Consider the following 21,627-nt stretch of genomic DNA (forward strand, 5'->3'; position numbering starts at 1 on the left):
AATGGCCTAACTAGACAGGGGCCTGACTCCACTGTCCCTCATTGTGCAGTTGGGCCAGATGTCAAGAGACATTCAAGGTCACACTGAATTGGCAGCTTCAAGAACCTAGAACCCAATTCTTTCTGGCAGTGAAATTTTCCAAATCAAAGCCAGAGAATGAACAAGCTCATGTTGCCCAAGGCCTTGGAGACTTCCCCGGTGGGCCCAGCCTGTCCACAGGCTACTCAAGCAGGACTTGGCTGGCCAGGCCCCTGGAAAGGAGGAAGTGTGTCCTTTCCCTCACCCCACTCACAGGGAGGTGGCAGTGGTAGGGACCAGACAGTGGCATTCACTTGGCCTACAGGTGCTGACTGAGGCAGGCATCAAGGAGGGAGCAGAATTTGCTGTGTGAATCACTTCTACCCACCCACGTGACTCTTCAAGGAGAAACTCCCGGAAGGCTTTGGACATACAAGTCAGGGACCCTTCCTGTGCTGAGGAGCGAGACAGGCCCCTGGAGGAGAGGGGAGTAGAATGGGACATCCTCTTACTGGAGGGAGCTTGCCACCTACGAGCAGCCAGACTCTAAAATGAAACTTTTATTTTCCGTCCTAGCCTGGTCCTGTTGCTGGCAGGCCTGGGTTTCGGCCTGTTTGCCAGTGCAGAGCAATAGACTGGATGGGGCTGGCTGGTGGCCTTTGAGGATGGACAGTAATGGCCAAGTTGATGAAAATGATACTTATTTACTCCAGATCAGCCAGTGCCTCAACATTCTCTACCCATTATTCTGTTGTTCACAAGGAAGTACTAGTCACTGTTCTCATTGTAGAGGTTGGGCAACTGAGGTGAAGTAGGTGGGGTGGGGGCGCTGAGGTTGTGGCTCAGCGGTACAGCGCACACCTAGCACATGTGAGTCCCTGGGTTCGATCCTCAGCACCACATAAAAAATAAATAAATAAAAACAAAGGTATTGTATCCAACTACAACTAAAAAAAATAAACAAACAAAAAAGGAGGTGGGTGGGTAGCTGGCGGTCCCCCAGCTAGCGAGCAGCAGGGCTGGAATTGGTACCTGTGCTTCTTTTTTTAGTCCTGGGGATTGAACTCAGGGACACTCGACCACTGTGAGCCATATCCCCAGCCCTATTTTGTATTTTATTTAGAGACAGGGTCTCACTGAGCTGCTTAGTGCCTTGCTTTTGCTGAGACTGTCTTTGAACTTGTGATCCTCCTGCCTCAGCCTCCCTACCCACTGGGATTACAGGCATGTGCCACCGTATCTGGTGGTACCTGTGCTTCTAAGGAGCAGGGTCCAGGCTTTTCCCCTACCCCTGATGGGTGTGTTCCTGATGGGGCTCCCCTGGGAGGGCTGTAGCCTTGCCTTTTCTTTTGTGGCTGACTTCTACACTCTTCGCACCTCCAAGAAGCCTTCTTGGATCTGTGGGCTCCTAGGCCCCTTGTGTATAGTGTCCTGAAGGTGCCCCCCCCCACAACTGTTTCCAGAACAGAGTGGATGGATACTCAGGGATGGTTTTTAAAGTGCACAAATGATGCCCTTTTTTTGAGGAACTCTGAGTCTGCCAGAATGTTTTCTTCCCCTGCTGCAGGGCAGGGGTCCCAGGCAGCCCTTTACCTCTCCAGGTCTCCAGCTCACTTTTCATCAGAGCCAATGAACAATTGGTGAATAAAACACGGCATGAATGGAGTGAGTTACTTCTGTGTCCATTCCATGGAGGAGTTGGGGATTTGTTCAAATATGGTAGTGTCCACACTATGAGCTGGAGGGACTGGCTGTCCCAGAAGTTAGTCTTGGCATGTGGGTGGGAGCTTGCCCTGGCCCTTCAGATCTGAGTGTGACAGAGTGGGAACAGGTGATTCTGGCACCTGCTGAGTCAGGACCTATGTTTATAAATAGAAATGAGGTGAGGGGCCATCCCACCTCTGCTCTGGGGCCCATGACTGGTGGACAGCTTGTAAACAGGACAGGTTGGCTTTCTCTCTGTTGGGATAGAAGTATGAGACCCCTATTAAGTGGCTTTGTGTCTTGACCAGGGGCTTCCTCTGCTTGACACTCTGTGGGAAGCAGCCAGTGGAAGGAGGTAGACACCAGGGCTCCTGGGACGCTGTCTAGAGGCTGGACGTTTGGCCCCAGAGCTTCTAGGTACATGAAGTGCACATGCTTGTAGGGTCTGAGGGGAGGGCTGTATTGGCTTATTTGTAAAGTGAAGAGCCTGGGGACACCCCATCCTCCTGATGCACCATAATATCTGCTTGCCCTCTGTCCCAGTTTGAAAGTGTTAATGTTCCCCATCTCCATCATCATACCCCCAAAACAGTATTACAGCTTATCAAATATTTGTGAGATCAGCTCTGGAAAGACAGGCACTGGTTTGTTCTCTGACAAGGGCCTAACACTGCTCAAGACCACCGGATTGAATACGACACATCAAGTCAAAAAGCCTTACCACTTACTAGTTTTGTGAATGTAAGCAGGCAATCTAACTTGGCCTTCACCACTGGCTGCTATGAGGGCGAGATAAGATTCAACAAAAATAAGCCCCGCACGGTGGAACAGAGGAATACGCGGCTAGGGAGGATGAGGCAGGAGAATCATGAGTTTAAAGCTAGCCTCAGCAATAGCGAGGCTGTCTCTAAATAAAATGTGAAAAAAAGGGCTGGGTATGTATCAGTGGCTAAGTGCCCCTGAGTTCAAAACCTGGGATCCCTCCCTCCTCCCGCAAAAGGTTCAACAAGTACCTTCACAAATACTCTGGGCCCAGTTGGGCCCAAAGACCTTGGGCAGCATTAATGAGCCCTGACCTTGTGAAGAAAAACATGGCCCTGGGGTCCTGGGAGAAGGAGGAGGTGGCTGAGGTCTCAAAGAAATCAGTGGCAGAAAAGTGGGCTGCTTTCCAATCCTGGGCTCAGACAGGTTGTCACCTCTAAAGCAGCTAGGGAGGTGTCTGGCCCAAGAAAAGGATAGAGAACCCGAGTATCAGGTGTTTGGACAAAACCTGGCTTAGGTGGGCTCTCCTCATTCTGGCCATATCCAAAGAGCAAGTGGCTTGGATAGGCAAATACTATATCTAGAGTAGGCTGGAGGTGGACCTCTCCCCCTTTCTCCAAGGAACAGGCAGTTCCTAGCATAGCCACAAAGAGGAACCCCAATCTTAAAGCTCTGCTTCCAGTCCTGGCCCCAGCAACTACCAAACAAGAAAATGTCTATTAGCCTCAAGGAACCTGTCTGCAACATGGAAAAGGACAGTGGTAGTGGGCATACTAAGAAGTCAGTTATGTCCACCCAGGGGTAGGGGTTGGGCTACTGCCATTCTCTCCATCCCAAGAGACCCCATAAAACAGAACAAGTTAGGAGCAAGGAAAGGGCTATTATATATCATGCTTTTAATACAAACTTAAAAAAATCTGGAACAATATAAACTGTACAGATTTGATCAATCTTGTTTTTAAACTAAATCTCTAACACACCAATGTCCCATTCCAAAATATTGCACAACATTCTGAATACAAAACACTTGATTGTATTCCTCCTTCACTAAAGAAAAAAAAAGTCATTACCCTGCTCCCCTGGCTCCTCTCCACAGTTGCTTCAATGCCCCCTCCTACTCTTAGGGAGAATTAGAGAATCTATAGCTCCCTGCATTGAGAAAAAGACATCATTCTGGATTGACAGTTTACATTCTTCACAAGATAATCCATCTTTAGATTTGTTCCTGGGAAAGAGGGATAGACAGAGGATGGGGAAAGGGGAGAAAAAGGTTTATTCTCCTCTTTTTTTATTTTAAAGTTTGTTTTTCCTGAAAAAATATCAATTTCTCTCCTCTTTTTAAGAAAAAACCTTGAAAAGAAAAAATTACGTTTCTTACGTTAGAAATATACATATATTATATATACCTCTTACATTTTACAAATGTAGCAAATTATTCAATACAAACGGACACCAAAAAATGTAAAAAATAAAAAAAAATTTCCTACGAAACCAGGTAAATTAGTGCAGATTTTTGTTTGTTTTCTTAAAAAAAATAAAATTGAAGCAAAAATGCCTAGATTTGAGACGAGACAGACTAAACCAGGCCCAAAAGCCCAGTGTAGGAGCCATGCTCCTGAACACACATTATTCTTCGTATTTCAAGAGACAGGAAGGGATTGGTTTCCCCCTCTCCCTGCATGTGGTAAAAAATGAGCTGGCCTGGGTGCGGGTGGTACCAGTGTGTGTGCACAGGAGGGGCCAGAAGGGGGGATAAGGCAGCATCCAACCTTTCCCAGAGAGGAGCTATCTGCCTGGGCCTGTCACCTGCATGGGAGCTGAGGATGAGGGACAGGGTGACCCAGACTGGGCTGGCCCAAGAGGTCTAGAGGAACAGATGGTGCTGGGCTGAAAAGCCAGGGCCTTGCCCTGATGGGGAGGTAGAGCTGGTGCCCATTATAGGGAGGGGAGGCCAGCAGTATTTGTCTGGGCCAGACTCACTGCCACAGCAGTACCCACTTGGGGTCCCGGGAAGAATGGAATGGGGTGGGGTACCAGGACTTTGGTGCTTTCTGGTGATGGAGCCCTGATGCCAAGTGCCCCATTACCAAAGCACTGTGGCTCAGAAGCTATGCCATGGATTGGAAAAAACCCTTTCTTCTGCAGAGGAAGGGGAACCAGTGCCCTTCTGTATCACAAGTACAATGGCTGGGAGGACCACATGCCTGTCCAGCCTGGCCTACCCAGAAGACCATGCCTCACAGCATCAAGGTCCAGGGTAGGCAGGGTAAGGGCAGTGAGGGGGATGACAAGAGTGAAGCTATCAGGTAGGGACACAGATGGAGTGAAATAACACAACCAGAAGACCAAAAAGTCATAATGCAAGGCTCAGGACTGCCTGCAATAGGCACTGACTGACTCCAAATGAGGGTCCTATCTCCCCACCCCCAACTCCCCACCAATGGAACTCAGGTAAGCAGCTCCTATCCTGGGTAAGGTTGCACAACAGGGTCACTGAAGTCTAGGGACTTCTCTTAGGCAACAGAGGTTTGAATATTCCTTCTACCCTTCAGAGCTTATGTGTGTGTGTATATATATATATATATACACACATATATATATACACACACACACACATATGTATATTGTATGTGTATATATATATTTTTTTCCCTATATATATATATGTGTATGTATGTGTGTGTGTGTGTATAATTCTTTTTTTTTTTTTCCTTTCTTTTTTTTCTTTTTGGTCAAAAACAAACAAAAGTGCAGATCCCTCTGCAGTCTGGAAACCAGTTCCTTCTGCAGTGCTTTCCCCTGGGAGTGCCTTAGGCTCAGCCAATGTCACCCCCTCCATACTGCCTTACAAAAAACTGACAACCCACCCCCAGCCCATTCCCCAACCTCATACATAAATAAGCACTTGCTGCAACCCAGAATCACATCCAGAGGGAAGTTTCACATGGCTTGGAATCCTTTAGAACAGGACAACAAACCACATATACTCACAGGGGTGTACATGTACACACACGTATACATGTACACACACACACACACACACACACACACACACACACACACCTTATTCCCACCTCCTAGCCCGCAGCCTCAGGCCCAGGGAAGAAGGGCTGCATTACAGAAAGAGGCCATGCTCATGAAGGATGCTGGGTGTCCAGAGCCATGATAATCATCTAGGCCTGGTGGGGTCGGTGGGTGGATGGGGCCAAACATAGAGATGAAAGGATTTCAACAAGACAAAGTGCAAACCTCCCTGTAGTCACAGACATTAGCTCTTGGGGGAGGGTGTCAAGTGGCTAGCCAGAAACTCCCTGTGGCCCAGCCTGAGAGGGAGTGTGGGCTGGGGTCAGACCTATTTGGGTGGCAGGGCCCAAGAAGTCCTGCTGAGGTTGGATGGCTTTGAGTGAGAGGATAGCTGGAGGGCAGGCAGTGAAATGGACCAGCCTCTCCCTACTTGGGGGGGTTTGGCCCCAGCTGCAGCTCTTCCTTCCCTGTGAGCTTGGACACACCAATCATAAAGGAGTGTGAAGGAGGGAGGAGGGAACAGGGAGCAGCAATTCACATCTGGACCATTCTTAGCACAGGAAGCCACTAATTAAAGATGTTATATAGAAAACTACATGTAAAAAAAAAAAAAAAAAAAGAAAGAATAAAAGAAATACAAAACCCAAACCAACCAAATAAATCAGAAGCAGGCAGGAAAACGGTCGGGTGGGGGGGTTGAGTTAACCACCATTTGGTGCTTCAGGAGCCCCCTCCCACTCCATGCCTGGGCTGGATCTTTTTTCTAGAAGCGAGAGTGAGAAGATTGGAAATATTTTTGTACAGTTTTCTTTTCCTCTTTTTTTTGGCCTTTCCTCTCCTTTCCTTTTTCTTATCTGTGGTTGTGGGTGCTCTTGGCCCTCTGGGTGGAGGAGTGGTCAGTTGGCCAACACAACAGGCTGGAACGGCTGGCTGGGGTATTGCATGGTGTTCAGGTTGTAGCTCAGGCCTTCCACAAAGGGTGTCTTCTCCAGGAAAAGGCTGTTGGTGCCACCTCCAAATACCTGGGCCATATCGAAGCTGCTGCTGTTACAGGTGCTGGCCCCACCACCCGCAAAGGGTGCTGAGGTGCCACTGCCCTGGCCATCAGCCGCATCAAAAAAGAGGCTGGGCGAGCCACCACCATTGTACACGAACTCCTTGGCATTGGGTGAGAGCTGGGACTGAGGGGCCGAGGTGGCTGTGATGAAGTTCAGTGAATGCATAGACAAAGAGAGGCTCTTGTGCTTCAGCAGGTTGTTGGTGGGAGAGCGGACCATGCGAGGCTGTTGCTGTGGTGGCTGCTGGCCACTTGCCCCACTGCTGGCCACGCCCCCACCACTAGATGCCCCACCACCCTTCTTCATCTTGGTAGAGCCAAATTTGGTGGCAGCGAAAGAGGCGGTGGTGAAAGTGATGGGCTGGGCAGAGCGAGGGATGAAGGTGGGGCTGGGTGACTGGCCGAAGGACGGCGAGGGGGAATTGGACAGAGAGCTGTCCTGGCTGCCAATGGGCACAAATACCTGAGCATCAGGGTTGAAGCTGCTCTTGATCTCCTTGTCCAGCTCTGGGGCACCACTGCCCTCACTGTCATCCAGGTACAGCACTTTCACAGCCCCCTTCTCACCAATCTGGTAAGATACCTCAAAAGGGTCAATCCAGACACTCAGTTCCTCAGGCACGTTAGCCCGCACATCTTCCACTGCCAGCCCACTCCGCTTGGCAGCCAGCTCTACCACAGGGTCCACCATCTCCCCAATGTGGACGCAGCGGAAGCCAGAGCCCTTGAGTGGCTTATCAGGGTACCAGTGGCCTTCATATTTCTTTTTCAAAAGTCGCTCGAGCTCCTCTCCAAACAGGTCTGCCCGGCGCCGGGGCAGCTTGTTGTATAAATAGGAGATGATGAAGTTCAGGGCCACTTTAATCTCTAACTGCATGGTCCTTTCCTAGGCAGAGAATCAGTGCAAGGCACGTGCACAGACCAAGGGAAGTGGTTGCAGATGTAAGATGGGCAGACTTGGGCTCCAGATGGTTCTGGGAAATGAGAAAGAAGGAGAGGAGTACCATGAATATATATGCAGACAGGTGGAAGTGGCCAAAGATAGACAAAAAAACACCAACTCTGGATCAACTACCATTCTACCAGTGGCTGGGTTCAACTATACAATTGTAGACAAGTTACTTCCTTCTGAGCCTTAGATTTCTCACTGGGAAAATGTGTCTGACATGGAGTTGGAGGATATAAATTGCCTTATGCTACACTTGGCATTAGTAGACACTTGATAAAGTTAGCTATTTTTTTTTTTTAATAATAAACACAGATGGAATGCTGTTTTCCACCATTATGAGAATTTGGGTCCCTGTACGAATGATACACACTCCCCCCCCCCACACACAACCCAAGCAAAAATAAATAAATGAATAAACCCAGGCTCCTAATTCATCAGAAGAAGGGAAGGACTTTGCTGTCTCTGTAATATCTTGGTGAAGTCATGTCCCCAAACTATCACAGGCTAAGATGTAAGTTTAAAATTTTTAGTTGTCTTCCTTACATGGAAAGGGATACGGGTCACTGAACATGAAGGAACACTGCCAACTTTTCTCTGGGGCTTGGGCTTCAGTCATATCCATCTGTTACCTTGGGCCCCATGGGTGTGAGGCTTTCAGGCTCAGTCTGGGTTTGCAGAACTGATTTAAGAACTACAGTGTAGGGCTGGGGCTGTAGCTCAGTGGCAGAGCACTTGCCTAGCATGCGTTAGGCACTGGGTTCAATCCTTAGCACCACATAAAAATAAACAAGTAAAATAAAGGCACTGTGCCCACCTACAACAACAACAACAAAAAAAGGTTGGGAATGTACCCCTGGGTTCAATCCTAGTACACTGCTGCATGCGCGCTGGCGCGCGTGCGCACACACACACACACACACACAAGCAGCACTGGTGTGGCCTGAGGGAATCTCTGTAGTTTCTGTAGAAGGTGTAAGTGATGAGGATGATGGCAGAGGGAAGAAAATTTCCATCACCCTGTAGTCTCCAGCTGGGGACCCATCATCACTCTGTTTCCCAGGGACTGTCTGACCACCTGTTCTCTGCACTGGATCAGATTTATCAAGTGTTTGGAGATGCTGGAGGAGAAGGCAGCCCAAGATAAACACTCAGATTGTTATTTTGGGACTCTCTCACAGCCAATCCCACTGAGGTCAAAAAAGTTTTACCCCATAGGTCTGGGCCAGCCTCATGTTTCAGGAACATGATCCTTAAGTCCTAAGAGCTAGTGATTCTACTCTCACTTTCTCCAGAAGGGTGGCTCCTGAACTCATGCTCAGGGAGAAAATGAACTAAAAAAGGGCAATCTTTAAGGGAAGGCAGGGCCAAAACATCTCCCTAACCAGACCTCTGGGCAAGTCTAGGCTGCTGAGCTCAGCACAGAGATGAGACTGATCCATGACCTGTCAAGGTCCTGTGAAAGATTCAGTGTTGGATTGTGATTAAAGTTCCTTCTGGTTTCAGCATGAAGTTCCAGGTACCAGCTGTAGGCTTGGGGGGTCTTGAGTTTTCTGAACACCTGTCCCAACACACTTCCCTGTTCATTCTTAGACTTGGGCCCTTGGCTCCTAGGAACACTTTTAGGACTAAATCCTCAAGAAAAATATTCTGGGATGAAGGTAACTGAGAAGATGCACTGGATCAATCTAGAGCCCCATAGCTCAGTAGTTCCATCTGGACTCTCATTTCAGGTCTGAGGAAACAGAGAGGGTCACATGGGGAGTCAGTGACTGGTCCCTCTCCCAAGCCTGTCCACAGAATGCTCAGTACTCAGGAAACCCTGGTTTCCTCTTCATCCCAGCCTCCAAAAGACTTTGATCTTTGATCTGTAAGTTTCTTCAAATGTCTATTCATGATTTTTTTTTTTTAATTTTTTTTAAGAGAGTGAGAGAGGAGGAGGAGAGGGGGAGAGAGAGAGAGAGAGAGAGAGAGAGAGAGAGAGAGAGAGAGAATTTTTTAATATTTATTTTTTAGTTATCGGCGGACACAACATCTTTGTTTGTACATGGTGCTGAGAATCGAACCCAGGCCGCACCCATGCCAGGCGAGCGCGCTACCACTTGAGCCACATCCCCAGCCCCGTCTATTCATGATTAAGACAGATCATTTCCAGGGTTTTTCTTTTTTTTTTTTTTTTTTAAATGGTGCTGGGGATTGAACCCAGGACCTTGTGCATGTGAGGTAAGCACTCTACCAACTAAATGATATCCCCAGCCCCTTTAGATTTAAAGAGAAGAATGGTAAAAAGGGACTTTCTGTTTCTGAAGATTGGTTCATCACCAGATACAAAGCTAGCTATATGACCATGGGACTCCTCCCAAGAATGGTGGCTTAAAAAAAAAAATAGTGTCTTGCTATTTTGCCTAGGCTGACCTTTAACCTCCAGGGCTCAAGTGATCCTGAGTAGCTGGGACTATAGGTGTACAACATCATACCAGGCTTAAGAATGGAGGTTTGAGTCAGTAATGGTGGCACCCACCTCTATTCCCAGCAACTCGTGAGGCTGAGGCAGGAGGATCACAAGTTCAAGACCAGCTTTGGCAATTTGGCAAGACCATGTTCTCATAATAAAATGAAAAGGGGACTGGGATTATGGTTCAGCGGTAGAGTGCTTACCTAGCACACACGAGGCCCTGGGTTCAATCCTCGGCACCACATAAAAATAAATAAAAAATAAAGATATTGTGTCTAACTAAAAAATAAATATTTAAATAAAAATAAAAATAAATTAAAAATTAATAAAATAAAATGGAAAGGGCGAGATGTGGTGGTGTTCCACTGTAGTCCCAGTGACTGAGGATGCTTAAGGCAGGAGGAGTACAAGTTTAAGGTTAGCCTTAGCAACTTAAGTAAGATCCTGTCTCAAAATAAAAAATAAAATGGGCTTAGGGATGTGTGGTTCAGTGGTTAAGCACCTCTGGGTTCAATCCCTGGGACCAAAAATAAATGAAGGTAGAACAGCCCTGGGTTCAACCTCCAAGCATAACAAAACAAAACAAACAAAAAGGTCACCATGGTGAACTAGAGGTATTCAACATGGAGGAAACTAAAAAAAATGTGAAGAAAGTTGGCATCAGATCCCAAGAATGGGCTTGGAGTTAAAGCTAGTATTTTCAAAAAGTAAAACAGATTTGAAGTCAACATATGACACTTCTCCTAAGGCATACCATGGCCTTTTAAAATGTGCCTCTTGGTATTCCACCCAGACCAAAGAAAGGACTTCTATGCCTTTTTAGGCCTACTCAAACTTGACTGTATAATTGCCTTCCAAATAAACAGCCCCAAACAGTTCAGCCTCAAAATGGGAGCATTTTAAATGCAGGCCAAAGTCATTGGGAAATAAGCCTCCCACCTAATATACAATAGAACCACTGTCATCAGCCCTGCCTAGTGAACCATTTTCTGCAGCATAAGCAACTAAAGCTGCACACCAATTTATACCTCAGTGATGTTTCTGCACAAATAAGGAAGTGTATAATGCTACCTTTGCCTCTTTAATTGGAGAACAGGCCAGGCCAGATGGTTGTGGGGTGGAACCTTACAAAAATGCCGGATGACCAGAATGAGATTTCATGCTCTATCAGCTCAGGCTCTAATTTTGACTTCAAGAAGCTTATGGGACAGGATTAAAGCACTGGTGCTGTCTTGTCTTCAGCTAAAGATAAGTGTGATCACTGGATGAGTTCTTTAATTATTTTTACAAAGCTATGGACAATTTCTAGAGCTTCTATATAAAATATTTATGAAAGTGTGGTAAGATTAGAGTGCTTAGAAATACCTATCCTTCAATAAAAGGAACAGGTAGATTTGTTAAGCTGCAGAAAATTCTTGAAATCTTTTTCAACTAAAAGGCCAGAAAAGTGGCAAAAAAGCATATGTGTTTGTGTGTGTGGGAGGATAAATTTTTAATAGCAAAATCTCCACTTCTGTCAGTGTATTAAAGTTACAAATGCAATTTCTGTCTAGTTTCACCAAGAATTTTATCCTCCTTGTGGTGGAGCAAGCCTGTAATCCCAGGGACTCTGAAGGCTGAGGCAGGACTGCAAGTTGAAAGTCAGCCTCAGCAACTCAGTGAGACACTGTCTCAAAATAAAAATAAAACATTAAAAAGGGGTGGGGTATAGGGCTTAGTGGTTAAGGGTCCCTGTGTTCAATTGCTCCTACAAAACACACACACACACACACACACACACACAAAAAAAAAAAAAAAAAAAAAAAAAAAAGACAAAAACCCCCCAATCTCATCCTCCTGAATTTGCTTACCTTCAGCCACAAGGTTAAACCTGGATTCAGATCCTTTGTGCTGACTTGTGTTTTAAACAGTAAGTTTATAGGCAAAGATGTGGGGAGACGCTGAAGGAGGCCTTGGTCTATACAGACTCCAAAGAGGACTAGTGAACAGAAACCCCGATCCCCTTATTGTGGATGGAACCCAGGGCCTCGCACATGCTAGGCAAGCACTCTACCATTGAGATACACCCTAGGCCTTTTTAATTTTACTCTGCAACAGGGTCTTGCTAAATTGCCCAGGCTGGACTCGAATTTGCAGACCTTCCGGCTTCAGCAAGGATTACAGGCATCACCGAGCACTGCGAAGGCAAGCTCTTTTTGTTGTTGTTGTTCTTAGTTATACATGACAGTAGAATATTTTGAAATATCTATACAAACATGGATAATATCTTATTCTAATAAGAAAGAGAAGCAAGTTTTTAACAAAAAAGCAGTTGTGTTTTTAAAAAGGGTTGAAGGACAATGGTGAAAGAATCTACTGGGCCCCAAATCTATAAAAATATTCACACACCTGAAACCCTTAACACTGACATCACCCCACAATCAAGCACTATAGAATGCTCTGGATTTGAGTAAGGCCGGGAGAGGCGGCAGCCAGCCCTGGGGTCCCCGTCTGCAGAGCGCAGGTCACCGCGAGGCCCCGCCCCACCGGCGGTCCCTAAGCAGTGGCCCGACAGGCGGCGTGGGCTGAATGTTTCCAGGGCTGGTGCTGACCACGCCCTGCTGGGTCTCACTCCCACCCACCCCAAACGTGGCTCGGGCATCACTGGGCGCGACCCGCAGGGTTCTTCCAAGGAAGGGCGCGCCGGCCTCCCTGGCCTCCCTGACCGGCGCGCTCGGCACTCTGGGAGCCGCAGCGCCCAGGCTGCTCGGGCGCGCGCGGACGCGTGACCTACTTCTGCGCACACTACGGTTCCCTGCGCGCTCCGCGGAGGACGGTCGGCCGGCCCAACCACGCATGCCCGGCAGGGGACCTGGCCAAGGGTCGGAGCCGAGGAAAAGTTTCCGACGCACATGCGCACTGCGCGGCGGGCGCCCCCTCCCATCGCAAGACAGTTCTTCCAAATCTAACCACTAGGCCAGCTCGCGGTTCGTACCACCCACCGCGTCCGTACGAGGGGCAGAACTTTCCCCGCTCTCTCCAGTTCCTCCGACGACTGCTGAATTAGGGACCTGCTTCCAATGAGTTTTTCTGGGAGAAAGGGGTGGGCTGGGATAGACAAGGCCTCGCCCTCCCACCCCCACCCCTACCGCTGAATCTCAATTCCAAGGGTGGACAGCCACTGTCTGGGCTTGCTGTAGGGGCTGACGGTGGATTCAAAGAGAAAGGAGACTTTTCCACTCAATGCCCAGTAGGCTCGGCTCCAGCACCCCACAGTCAGGAAAGGAAAAGCAGGAACTGGACCCAGTTCTGTCGGCAATCAGAAGGCCCAACGTCATGGGGGCTCAAACCTTACCCAAGGTAATCCAAGTCTGAAAAAGGATTTCAGGGAAATGGGGAAGGCTCTCAGCTGGGAAGGAAAAACTGCACATCTGAAATCTGAACACCTTCTAATATTTAAAATTCTGTGTGAGTCTCCTCCCACTGCAAGGCCTACTCTACGACCAGACTTACCAGATCCTCTGCAAAGCTTCCCTACAGGGTGTTAAACCTCCCTAATCCGACCTCCCACACAAACTGCTTTTCTCAATGCTTAAGAGAGGGAAGGGGGCAAGAAAGAAAGAGGGATGGTTTTCTACTGAGAAACAAATGAGGGACCTACTCCCAGGTGGGGTGGGTAGGAAGGTAAAAAACAATAGGTTGGACAATGAGAAGGCACCCAAGACCCTGTCTGCTGGTCCTCAAGTTGAAGCCCCGCATGTGGGGTTCTCTTGCTCCAAGGGGAGGAGAGGGTCAGCCGGCTGTGCCTTTCATTTGCTCCCTCCCTCCTCCCCAGATACCTGGTCAAGGGCACAATCCATTCTCTGGACTGGAAAAGGAGTTTAGGAGTAGGGCCCTTCTTCCCAGGAACCCTATGTAGATCAAGTAGAATCCACTAGCTGGCATAGTCCTACTGGTACTTTTTTACGCGCAGTTTTCCCTTTAAGCCAAGAAGATAAAGATTTTAAGCTGAAATAAATTCTGGCTGAGTGGTTCAAGGACAGTTCCCTCTAATCGTTCTCATCCCCAAGAAGGGGTGTTCAACCTTCATCTTTCAGGATCCACAGAACCAGAAATAAACCATATTAATTAGCAACCCCATTCCATGCACACGGGAAAAGCAGAAAAAGGCCTGGATCCCCTTCCTTCCTCTCATTTATTTAACGGTGGCAGTGGGAGGTATGTTTCTTTGGGGAACAAGGAAAATCTAGCGAGTATCTGGGATATAAGAACTGGGGGAGGAGGAAGGGAAGAAATGCACTCCATCCAGGAGAGGCCACTCTTGCACCTGGGAGAGAAGGGGGCTCTTGGGTACCGCAGGATGAGAGACAGGGTAGAAGAGCTAGGGGAAAATATGGGCGGTTCTAAAAGGAAGATAGAAGGGGCGAGGAAAATGCTGGCCGGGCGGGGGAGGGGGTGACAGCGACGTGGAGTGTCCAGCAAAGCCAAGAGCCGGAGCAAGGGCGGGGTGGGGCAGGCTGTCCAGCCGGTGGGTGTCAAGGTGCCCCCCCCCCAACCTTCCGCATGCCCCTGCACTCACTCGGGTCTCCGCGGCGGCGGGATGGGCTGCCGGTCGCCGGGTGTCTTCTCCTGCCAGGGTGGTCCTGGGCCCGGGGCAGAGGTCGCTCTCCCTGCTTTCTCCGGCGCTGCGAGGCCGGGCGCCGATGTGTCCTTTTCGTCGTTGAGGGCTGGGAGCAAGGAGGAGGTTACGGGCTATAACTCCTAATATAATTCTTTCGGCTTTTTTTGGAGGTCGGACTCGGCGGCAGGGGACGGACGGACCGCGGGCAGGCCGGCCGGCGGCGACAACACTAGGATGGCGGCCCAGAGGGTGGCTCGCGTCGCGGGGCGGAGGACGGACTGCTGTAGTCGGCGGACGACCTGGCCCTCCTGGCCCCGCGTCGCCCGAGCCACTAGCTTTTCTCCGCCCACGACCCGCACCCTCCCGCGCCCCGGCCAGAAGTGAGCAAAGTCAATGAAAAGTTTCACCCTTAGCAACCCGGCGCACGGATCCGACTTCCCCACCCCTGCGTGATGCGTCCCTCCGCCGGCGGGGCGGGGCTGGGCGTCCGGCCGGGACTACTTCCCTGCCGGCCCGCGGCTTAACCCTTCCGGCCCCGTAGCCGGCTGGGCTTGGGACCAGGCAAAGGCTGCGGGAGTCTATCTTCTAGACCCTCTCGCGTCGCCACCTCCTTGGCCTGGCTGTCTGTCTTCCCTTCCCCATCACAACACTGCCGTGCCGTATTTTCTTGCGGCCCCAGGCCACTCTCTGAGTTCGTGCTTAGCGTGTAAGGAGCATCCCCAGGTAGACGGGGAGCTCCGTGAGGGCAGGCACCGGGTTGAGACACGCTGGGCGCTCACTCCGGCTGCTGGACGGTGGCTGTCGGGGGTGGGGCGGGCACAGCTTGCCCCAGGAAGCTCTCCCCTAACCTCCGACCCTGCACCTATCGGGGCGCCGGCGGTACGCAAGTTTACGTTTGTCCGGACTATTTCCCACCGAAGCTACTTTGGCGCGCCCCTCCAGCTCTAGGCGCCTGTCCCCCCACGCTCGCCCAGTTGCGACCTCTTTGGGTGAGAGATCTAGGGGCACCTCTTGAGCTCTGGAAAGGTTTCGGACCTGAACTCGCATTGGCCTGAGTTTTCCGAGCGCGGCTCGCCTCGTCGTCGGACGCGAAAAGTCGAGAGGAGGGCGAGGGGGAATGGGGCCTGGGGCACGCTGTGCGGAATGAAGAGGCCGATGGCCAGTAGCTGCGTGACCTCTTGACACCAGGTTCCCCGTGCAGGGAGAGGGCCTGCTCCACGCAGACGCGCAAGCGCCGCCCCCCAGCCGACGCTCCAGTTGGCTCTCCCCAGCCAGCGACCCCTACGAGGGCTAGGAGAGCCACGCTAATTCTAGGAATAGCCCCTTGGAGTGGTGTGGCGCCTGCCCACGATAGGCGCGACGGGCGCGCACACCCGACGGTCCCTCAGGCGGCGGAGCAAGAGTTTCCGAACCCGGGATGGGGGGCGTCCGGGCCCTCTGCCGGGATCTCGGCGGTGCAGACCACTCTGCGTCTTTGTGACAGTTTGAGGCAGAGTAGGGGGTAGGGAGGTCTGTGCCCGGTGAGGTCAGGCGGACAGGACTGGCGGACGGCGAGGTCCGGAGCCCTGGGTGGGGATGTTTGCGCAGGAGTCTACTCCCTCCTCTGCCCACTACCCAATCCTCCCCACCCCCGCGCCTTTATTCTCATTCCTGACCGTTCTGGACCAACGGCAGCCTCCTAACCCACGTGGGGTGGTGAGATCGGAAAGTTTCCAGTTACGGTTTGCATTTTATTTTCCTTGATCACTTTTTTTGGCAAGGACAGAACGCCAGCGTGGGGGTTTAAATGTAAACTCCTTGACAGCAGCAGAGAAACGTCGGGCTGGAGGGCAAACTCCACTGAGACGGGGAAGCGGGAGGGAGCCCGAGAGCGACAGCCACCATCCCCCACATTCAGAGCGCTCCACCCCGGGGCACCTCCAGGGACTACTTGCCTCGTGCGTCAGCGAGTGGCAGCGCGTCATACACACGACCCTCCGCCTTTCCACGCTTCACCCGCCCCTTCTTTCTCCTCCCCTCCCCAGTTCGCGCGTTCCACCTCCGCAGCGAGACTCAGCCCACCACTGGTACCCAAGCACTGAAAGCTAAAAATATAGCAGGCATGTTAGCAACAGCCTTTTCATTGGCTGGCGGGTGGGCAGAGGCGGCTTCGGGTTGGATTTTGGATATAACCGCTAGGACTGCGCTCTGGGGAGGGTGCCTTTTGAGCAGTGGGGCACGGCAAAGCTTGCTGGTATTTGTAGTCAGTAATTACTGCCTTGGAAATAGTTGGGTTTACGTCCCATTTCTGCTACCGTGAGATCTTGATTTAATGCAACAAGTTTTACTTCATCAAACCTTAAGTTTCCTCGGGTATAAAAGTGGAGATCATGTGGAGTATTATCCTGTATGTAAAGCCTGGATCAAATAGGGTTTTTCCCCCCATTTCTTTCCTATACAAGGGATTGAACCCAGGGGCACTAACTCCGAGCTACATCCTTTTTTTTTTTTTTTTGAGCGGCACGAGGCGGGGAGGGTCTCGTTAAATTGTTGAGACTGGCTTGAACTTGTGATCCTCCAGAGCCGCTGGGATTGCAGGCCTTCGCCACCGCACCCGACTCGAATAGTTTAACTTCAAACATTTTGACCAACTTGCATCCTTCCTGCCCTGCACTTACTTGGTGTGCATGCCCCAAGGGAAAACTTTTGAGGGCCTAAGGATGAAAAAGGTGAGGGTGAGTTGGAAAGAGTTGCCCCAGGGTATCTTAGGAAGCAGAACCGAGTCCTTAAAAATAGGAGATGCTGTGGCACACGCCTGTATCCCAGCAGCTCCGGAAGCTGAGGCAGGAGGATCCGGAATTCAAAGTCAGCCTCAGCAAAAGCGAGTTGCTGAGCAACTCAGTGAGACCCTGTCTCTAAAAAAAAAAAAAAAAAAAAAAAAAAAAAAAAATTACAAAATAGGGCTGGGGATGTGGCTCAGTGGTCCAGTGCCCCCGAGTTCAATCTCCAGTACTCAAAATAAATAAATAAACAGGAGACCTCATGCTGAGGGAGGGCAAACTAAGAGGGAAGGCCTTACAGTTTCTGCGTGTTAGTGCTTTTATATGAACCTGTCCTAATGTACTGGAACGCCAGCACTGAGCAACATCACTAAGACAAAACGGAGAAGAACTGGAACTCTGGGTAAAGTGTTAGCATATAAAGGAAAAGATAAAATAGAGAGGGAAAAAAGTTAATCACCCTTCTTAAGTGCTGATGTCTCCATCTAGCATGTGGTGAGGTGGAAGTTTTTCTCTTCCCATCATGTGACTTCACCTTGCTTACTTGTGAGCTGAATTCCTCAAGCATTCCAGATTCCCCTCCCATTTTGAATAATTATATATCTAAAGGTAAACACCATGCTTTCAAAAATGGTGAATTTTAGAAGCAAGTGTGTAGAGGGTGGGGATAACCCTCTTGAGAATAAAGCAAGTTATGCCAGATGTTTTGGTGTCAGTGACAAGTCAGGTTGGTCATAATTGGCCCCAATTAACTCTCAGGATGATTCACTCTCTCATCCACACATGCCAGGATGTGAAATTTTGCATTGTTTCTTTGAAGTTGTCCAAGAAACTCCATGTCTCTGTTTGATTCTTTGGATCCACTGCTGCAGCTGGGCAGGAGCACACAGCCACAACAGAAACTGACTTTGGGAAGAGTGATTGGCTGGTGAGGAAAATGGTTTGCCAGTTATCCACCAAGACTGTGAATTCTAGTAAACAAGGTGAGGGAACAAACTTGCCTTTGCTAAGACACTAAAATTCAGTGTTCAAATAAAGTAATATTTTAGCCTTGATGGAAGCTACTTGGGGATAGAGTTGATAAGGAACTGAACATCTAAGAAAAGATGGAAATAATTTCAGTTTTCAAGGCAGGAAATTTCCAACCAAGGCAAAGAGTTTTTCACTTTCAGTTTTGGCTTCAAACTATGTTTACAAAGGTGTAGGTTGGGCCAGGTGCAGTGGTACGCAGCTGGAATCCCAGAAGCTTGGGAGGCTGAGGCAGGAGGATCACAAATTCAAAGCTTCCCCAATAATTTAGCTAAGGCTCTAAGCATTTATGGAAACCCTGTCTCAAAATAAAAAAGAGCTGGTGATATGGCTCAGTGTTAAGTGCCCCTGGTTCAATCCTGTGGCTGAAAGGTTAAATGCCCCTGAGTTCAATCCCTGGTATATAAGAAAAATAAATAAAAAAGAAGGAAAAAATACAAAGATACATGTCTGGGCCATGTATAGAGGCACATGCTTGTAATCCTAGAGACTCTGGAGGTTGAGGCAGAATGATCCCAAGTTTGAAGCCAACCTGAGCAATTTAGGAAGAACCTATCTCAAAAGGATTGGAAATATGACTGAGTAGTTATATACCCCTGGGTTTAATCTCCAGCTAAATTTAGTCCCTGGGAAGTTAATTTCAGTAATTTAGAGGCTGCTAATTGGCAAACCAAGATACACATCTGGTGGATGCATTTCCTTGGCATATACTGATATCTGAGGGTTTACTTTTTTTATTTTTATTTTTTTAAAAAGAGAGAGAGAGAGAGAGAGAATTTTAATATTTATTTTTTAGTTCTCAGCGGACACACCATCTCTGTTTGTATGTGGTGCTGAGGATCAAACCCAGGCCGAACGCATGCCAGGCAAGCGCACTACCGCTTGAGCCACATCCCCAGCCCAATATCTGAGGGTTTAAAAGTGAGTTGCCGGGCTGGGGTTGTAGCTCAGTGGCACAGCGCTTGCCGTGAACTGGGTTTGATCCTCAGCACCATATAAAAATAAATAAAATAAAGATATTGTGTCTATCTACAACTGAGAAAAATTTTTAAAAAGTGAATTGCCAAAATTTTAAAATTGGGATATTGCACAAAAATACCTTGGTTGCCTCTTGTCCAAAATTCAAAGTGTCTGCCAATACTAGGCATTCAAGCTGGCAGCAATTATCTGCTGCTGAATAGCAGCTGTCTCCTTTAGTCTTGGTCAACTAATTCTCTGGCTCCCTAAGGTCCTCACCACTCCCTATTGTCTTCCAGAAGCTGAGGCTGAGAGTAATATACCATTTAAAAACACAGTTGGAGCTGGGTGTGATGGTGTGCACCTGTAATCCCAGCGACTCAGGAGGTTGAGGCAGAAGGATGACAAGTTCAAAGCCAGCCACAGCAATTTATCAAGGCCCTAAGCAACTTAGTGAGACACTGTCTCAAAAAATAAAAAACAAAAAGGGCTGGAGATGTGGCTCAGTGGTTAAGAATCACTGGGTTCAATCCCTGGTACCAGAAAACAAACAAAAACTAAAGATCGGGGCTGGGGATGTGGCTCAAGCAGTAGCAAACTCGCCTGGCATGCGTGCGGCCCGGGTTCGATCCTCAGCACCACATACCAACAAAGATGTTGTGTCCGCCGAGAACTAAAAAAGTAAATATTAAAAAAATTCTCTCTCTCTCTCTCTCTCTCTCTCTCTTTAAAAAATAAATAAATAAATAAATAAAATAAATTACTGAGGCTGGCCTTAACCTGCAATCCTCCTGCTTTCAGTCTCCTAAATTCCTGGGATTACATTTAAAAAAAAAAAAAAAAAAAGATCACAGTTGGATTATTTTCTTTCTTTTTTTGGAGTACTGGGGGTCAAACCTTTTGACCACCCTTTTTAAAATTTTGAGACAAGGTCTTACTAAATTGCTGAGTCTCACATAGAATTTGTGGATTTGCAGTCCTCCAGTTAGGGGGGTGGCACACTCCTATAATCCCAGCCTGTAACTCGAGCCACGTAGGAGACTGAGACAGAAGGATCACAAGTTCAAGGCCAGCCTCAGGAATTAGCAAAGCCCTACGGAACCTGGTGAGACCCTGTTTCAAAAATAAAAAAGGCTGAGCACCTCTGGGTTCAATCCCTGGTACCAAAAACAAACAAACAAAAAAATACGTGATTCCCCTGCCTCAGCCTCTCAAGTTGTTAAAATTAGAATTACTGGCATGTTTCACTGCTCTTGGTTTTAGGCTATTTTTCCAACATCCTTCCCTTTTTTGTGGTAATGGAGATTGAACCCAGGGTGTTGCACATGCTAGGCAAAGCACTCTACCACTAAGCTACATCTCCAGCTCCATGCCTTCTTTTTTAGTCAGTTCTATTATTCCCTTAAATTCTCAAGTTTGTGAGGTCTTCCCCCCCACCCTATGAGGGATTGACCCCACACATTCCTTACCACTGAGCTATAGTCCTATTCCTTTTTATTTTGAGAAGGAGTCCTGATAAATTGCTGAGGTTCTCACTAAATTGCCAGGCTAGCCTCAAACTGTGTTCCTCCTATCTCAGCCTCCTGAATCATAGGATTTTAGATGCTTTGTGTGTGTGTGTGTGTGTGTGTATATATATATATATATATATATATATATATATATATATATATATATATAAAACATATATTATTTTCTTGGTCTCTGATGATCAGAAAGAAAACCAAGAATGACATTATGAATTGGATGACAGAAGAGCAAGTTTCTGTGGAATTAACTGGGCTAGGATAAATGGCCCAGTGCCCATCAATCGGTACAGAAGGGGCATGCCCTTTGAGGTCCTCTTTGGTATTAAGCTTAAAACTCTCTTTAAGACATTGTAGAAGCATACTCACTGAATTACCATGCTAAAAGAGTACTTACACAGCATGTGCCTAGGCCCTGGGTTTGATTCCTGGTACAAGCAGGGGAAAAAAACAACAAAAAAAAACTGGTTTAGCATGGTGGTGCACACCTGTAATTCCAGCGACTCAAGAAGTTGAAGCATGGGGTTTAAAATTAGAGGCCAGCCTTTGAAATTTAGGAAGACCCTGTCTCAAAATTTAAAAATATAAAGGCCTGGAGGATGTGGCTTAGAGGTAAAGAGACCCTGGTTTCAACCTCCAGTACAAAATTAAAAAAACAAAAACAAGACTTTTGATTTATTATTACATACTAAAAACTATAGTTATTATAGAATCAATTACAAATTTTAATTATAATCTAAAGATGATCTGATCTTTGCCCCCCTTTTCACATACCGTAAGTCTGATACTT

The 21,627-nt window shown here is 48.2% G+C and overlaps 1 protein-coding gene across 1 annotated transcript; it reads right to left on the minus strand.

Moving 5' to 3' along the window:
- Window positions 1-3,363: 3,363 nt before the first annotated feature.
- Tob2 (transducer of ERBB2, 2) lies at window positions 3,364-15,797 on the minus strand. The gene is made up of 3 exons (XM_076855227.2): window positions 15,602-15,797; window positions 14,525-14,672; window positions 3,364-7,539 (listed from the first exon to the last, which is right to left on the minus strand). The coding sequence occupies exon 3, from the start codon at window positions 7,440-7,442 to the stop codon at window positions 6,405-6,407; it is 1,038 nt and encodes a 345-aa protein (XP_076711342.1). The 5' UTR covers window positions 7,443-7,539; window positions 14,525-14,672; window positions 15,602-15,797; the 3' UTR covers window positions 3,364-6,404.
- Between the last annotated feature and the right edge of the window lie 5,830 nt (window positions 15,798-21,627).

The sequence above is a fragment of the Callospermophilus lateralis genome, chromosome 4 (genome assembly GCF_048772815.1).
Source record: "Callospermophilus lateralis isolate mCalLat2 chromosome 4, mCalLat2.hap1, whole genome shotgun sequence".
NCBI classification, from domain to species: Eukaryota; Metazoa; Chordata; class Mammalia; order Rodentia; family Sciuridae; genus Callospermophilus; species Callospermophilus lateralis.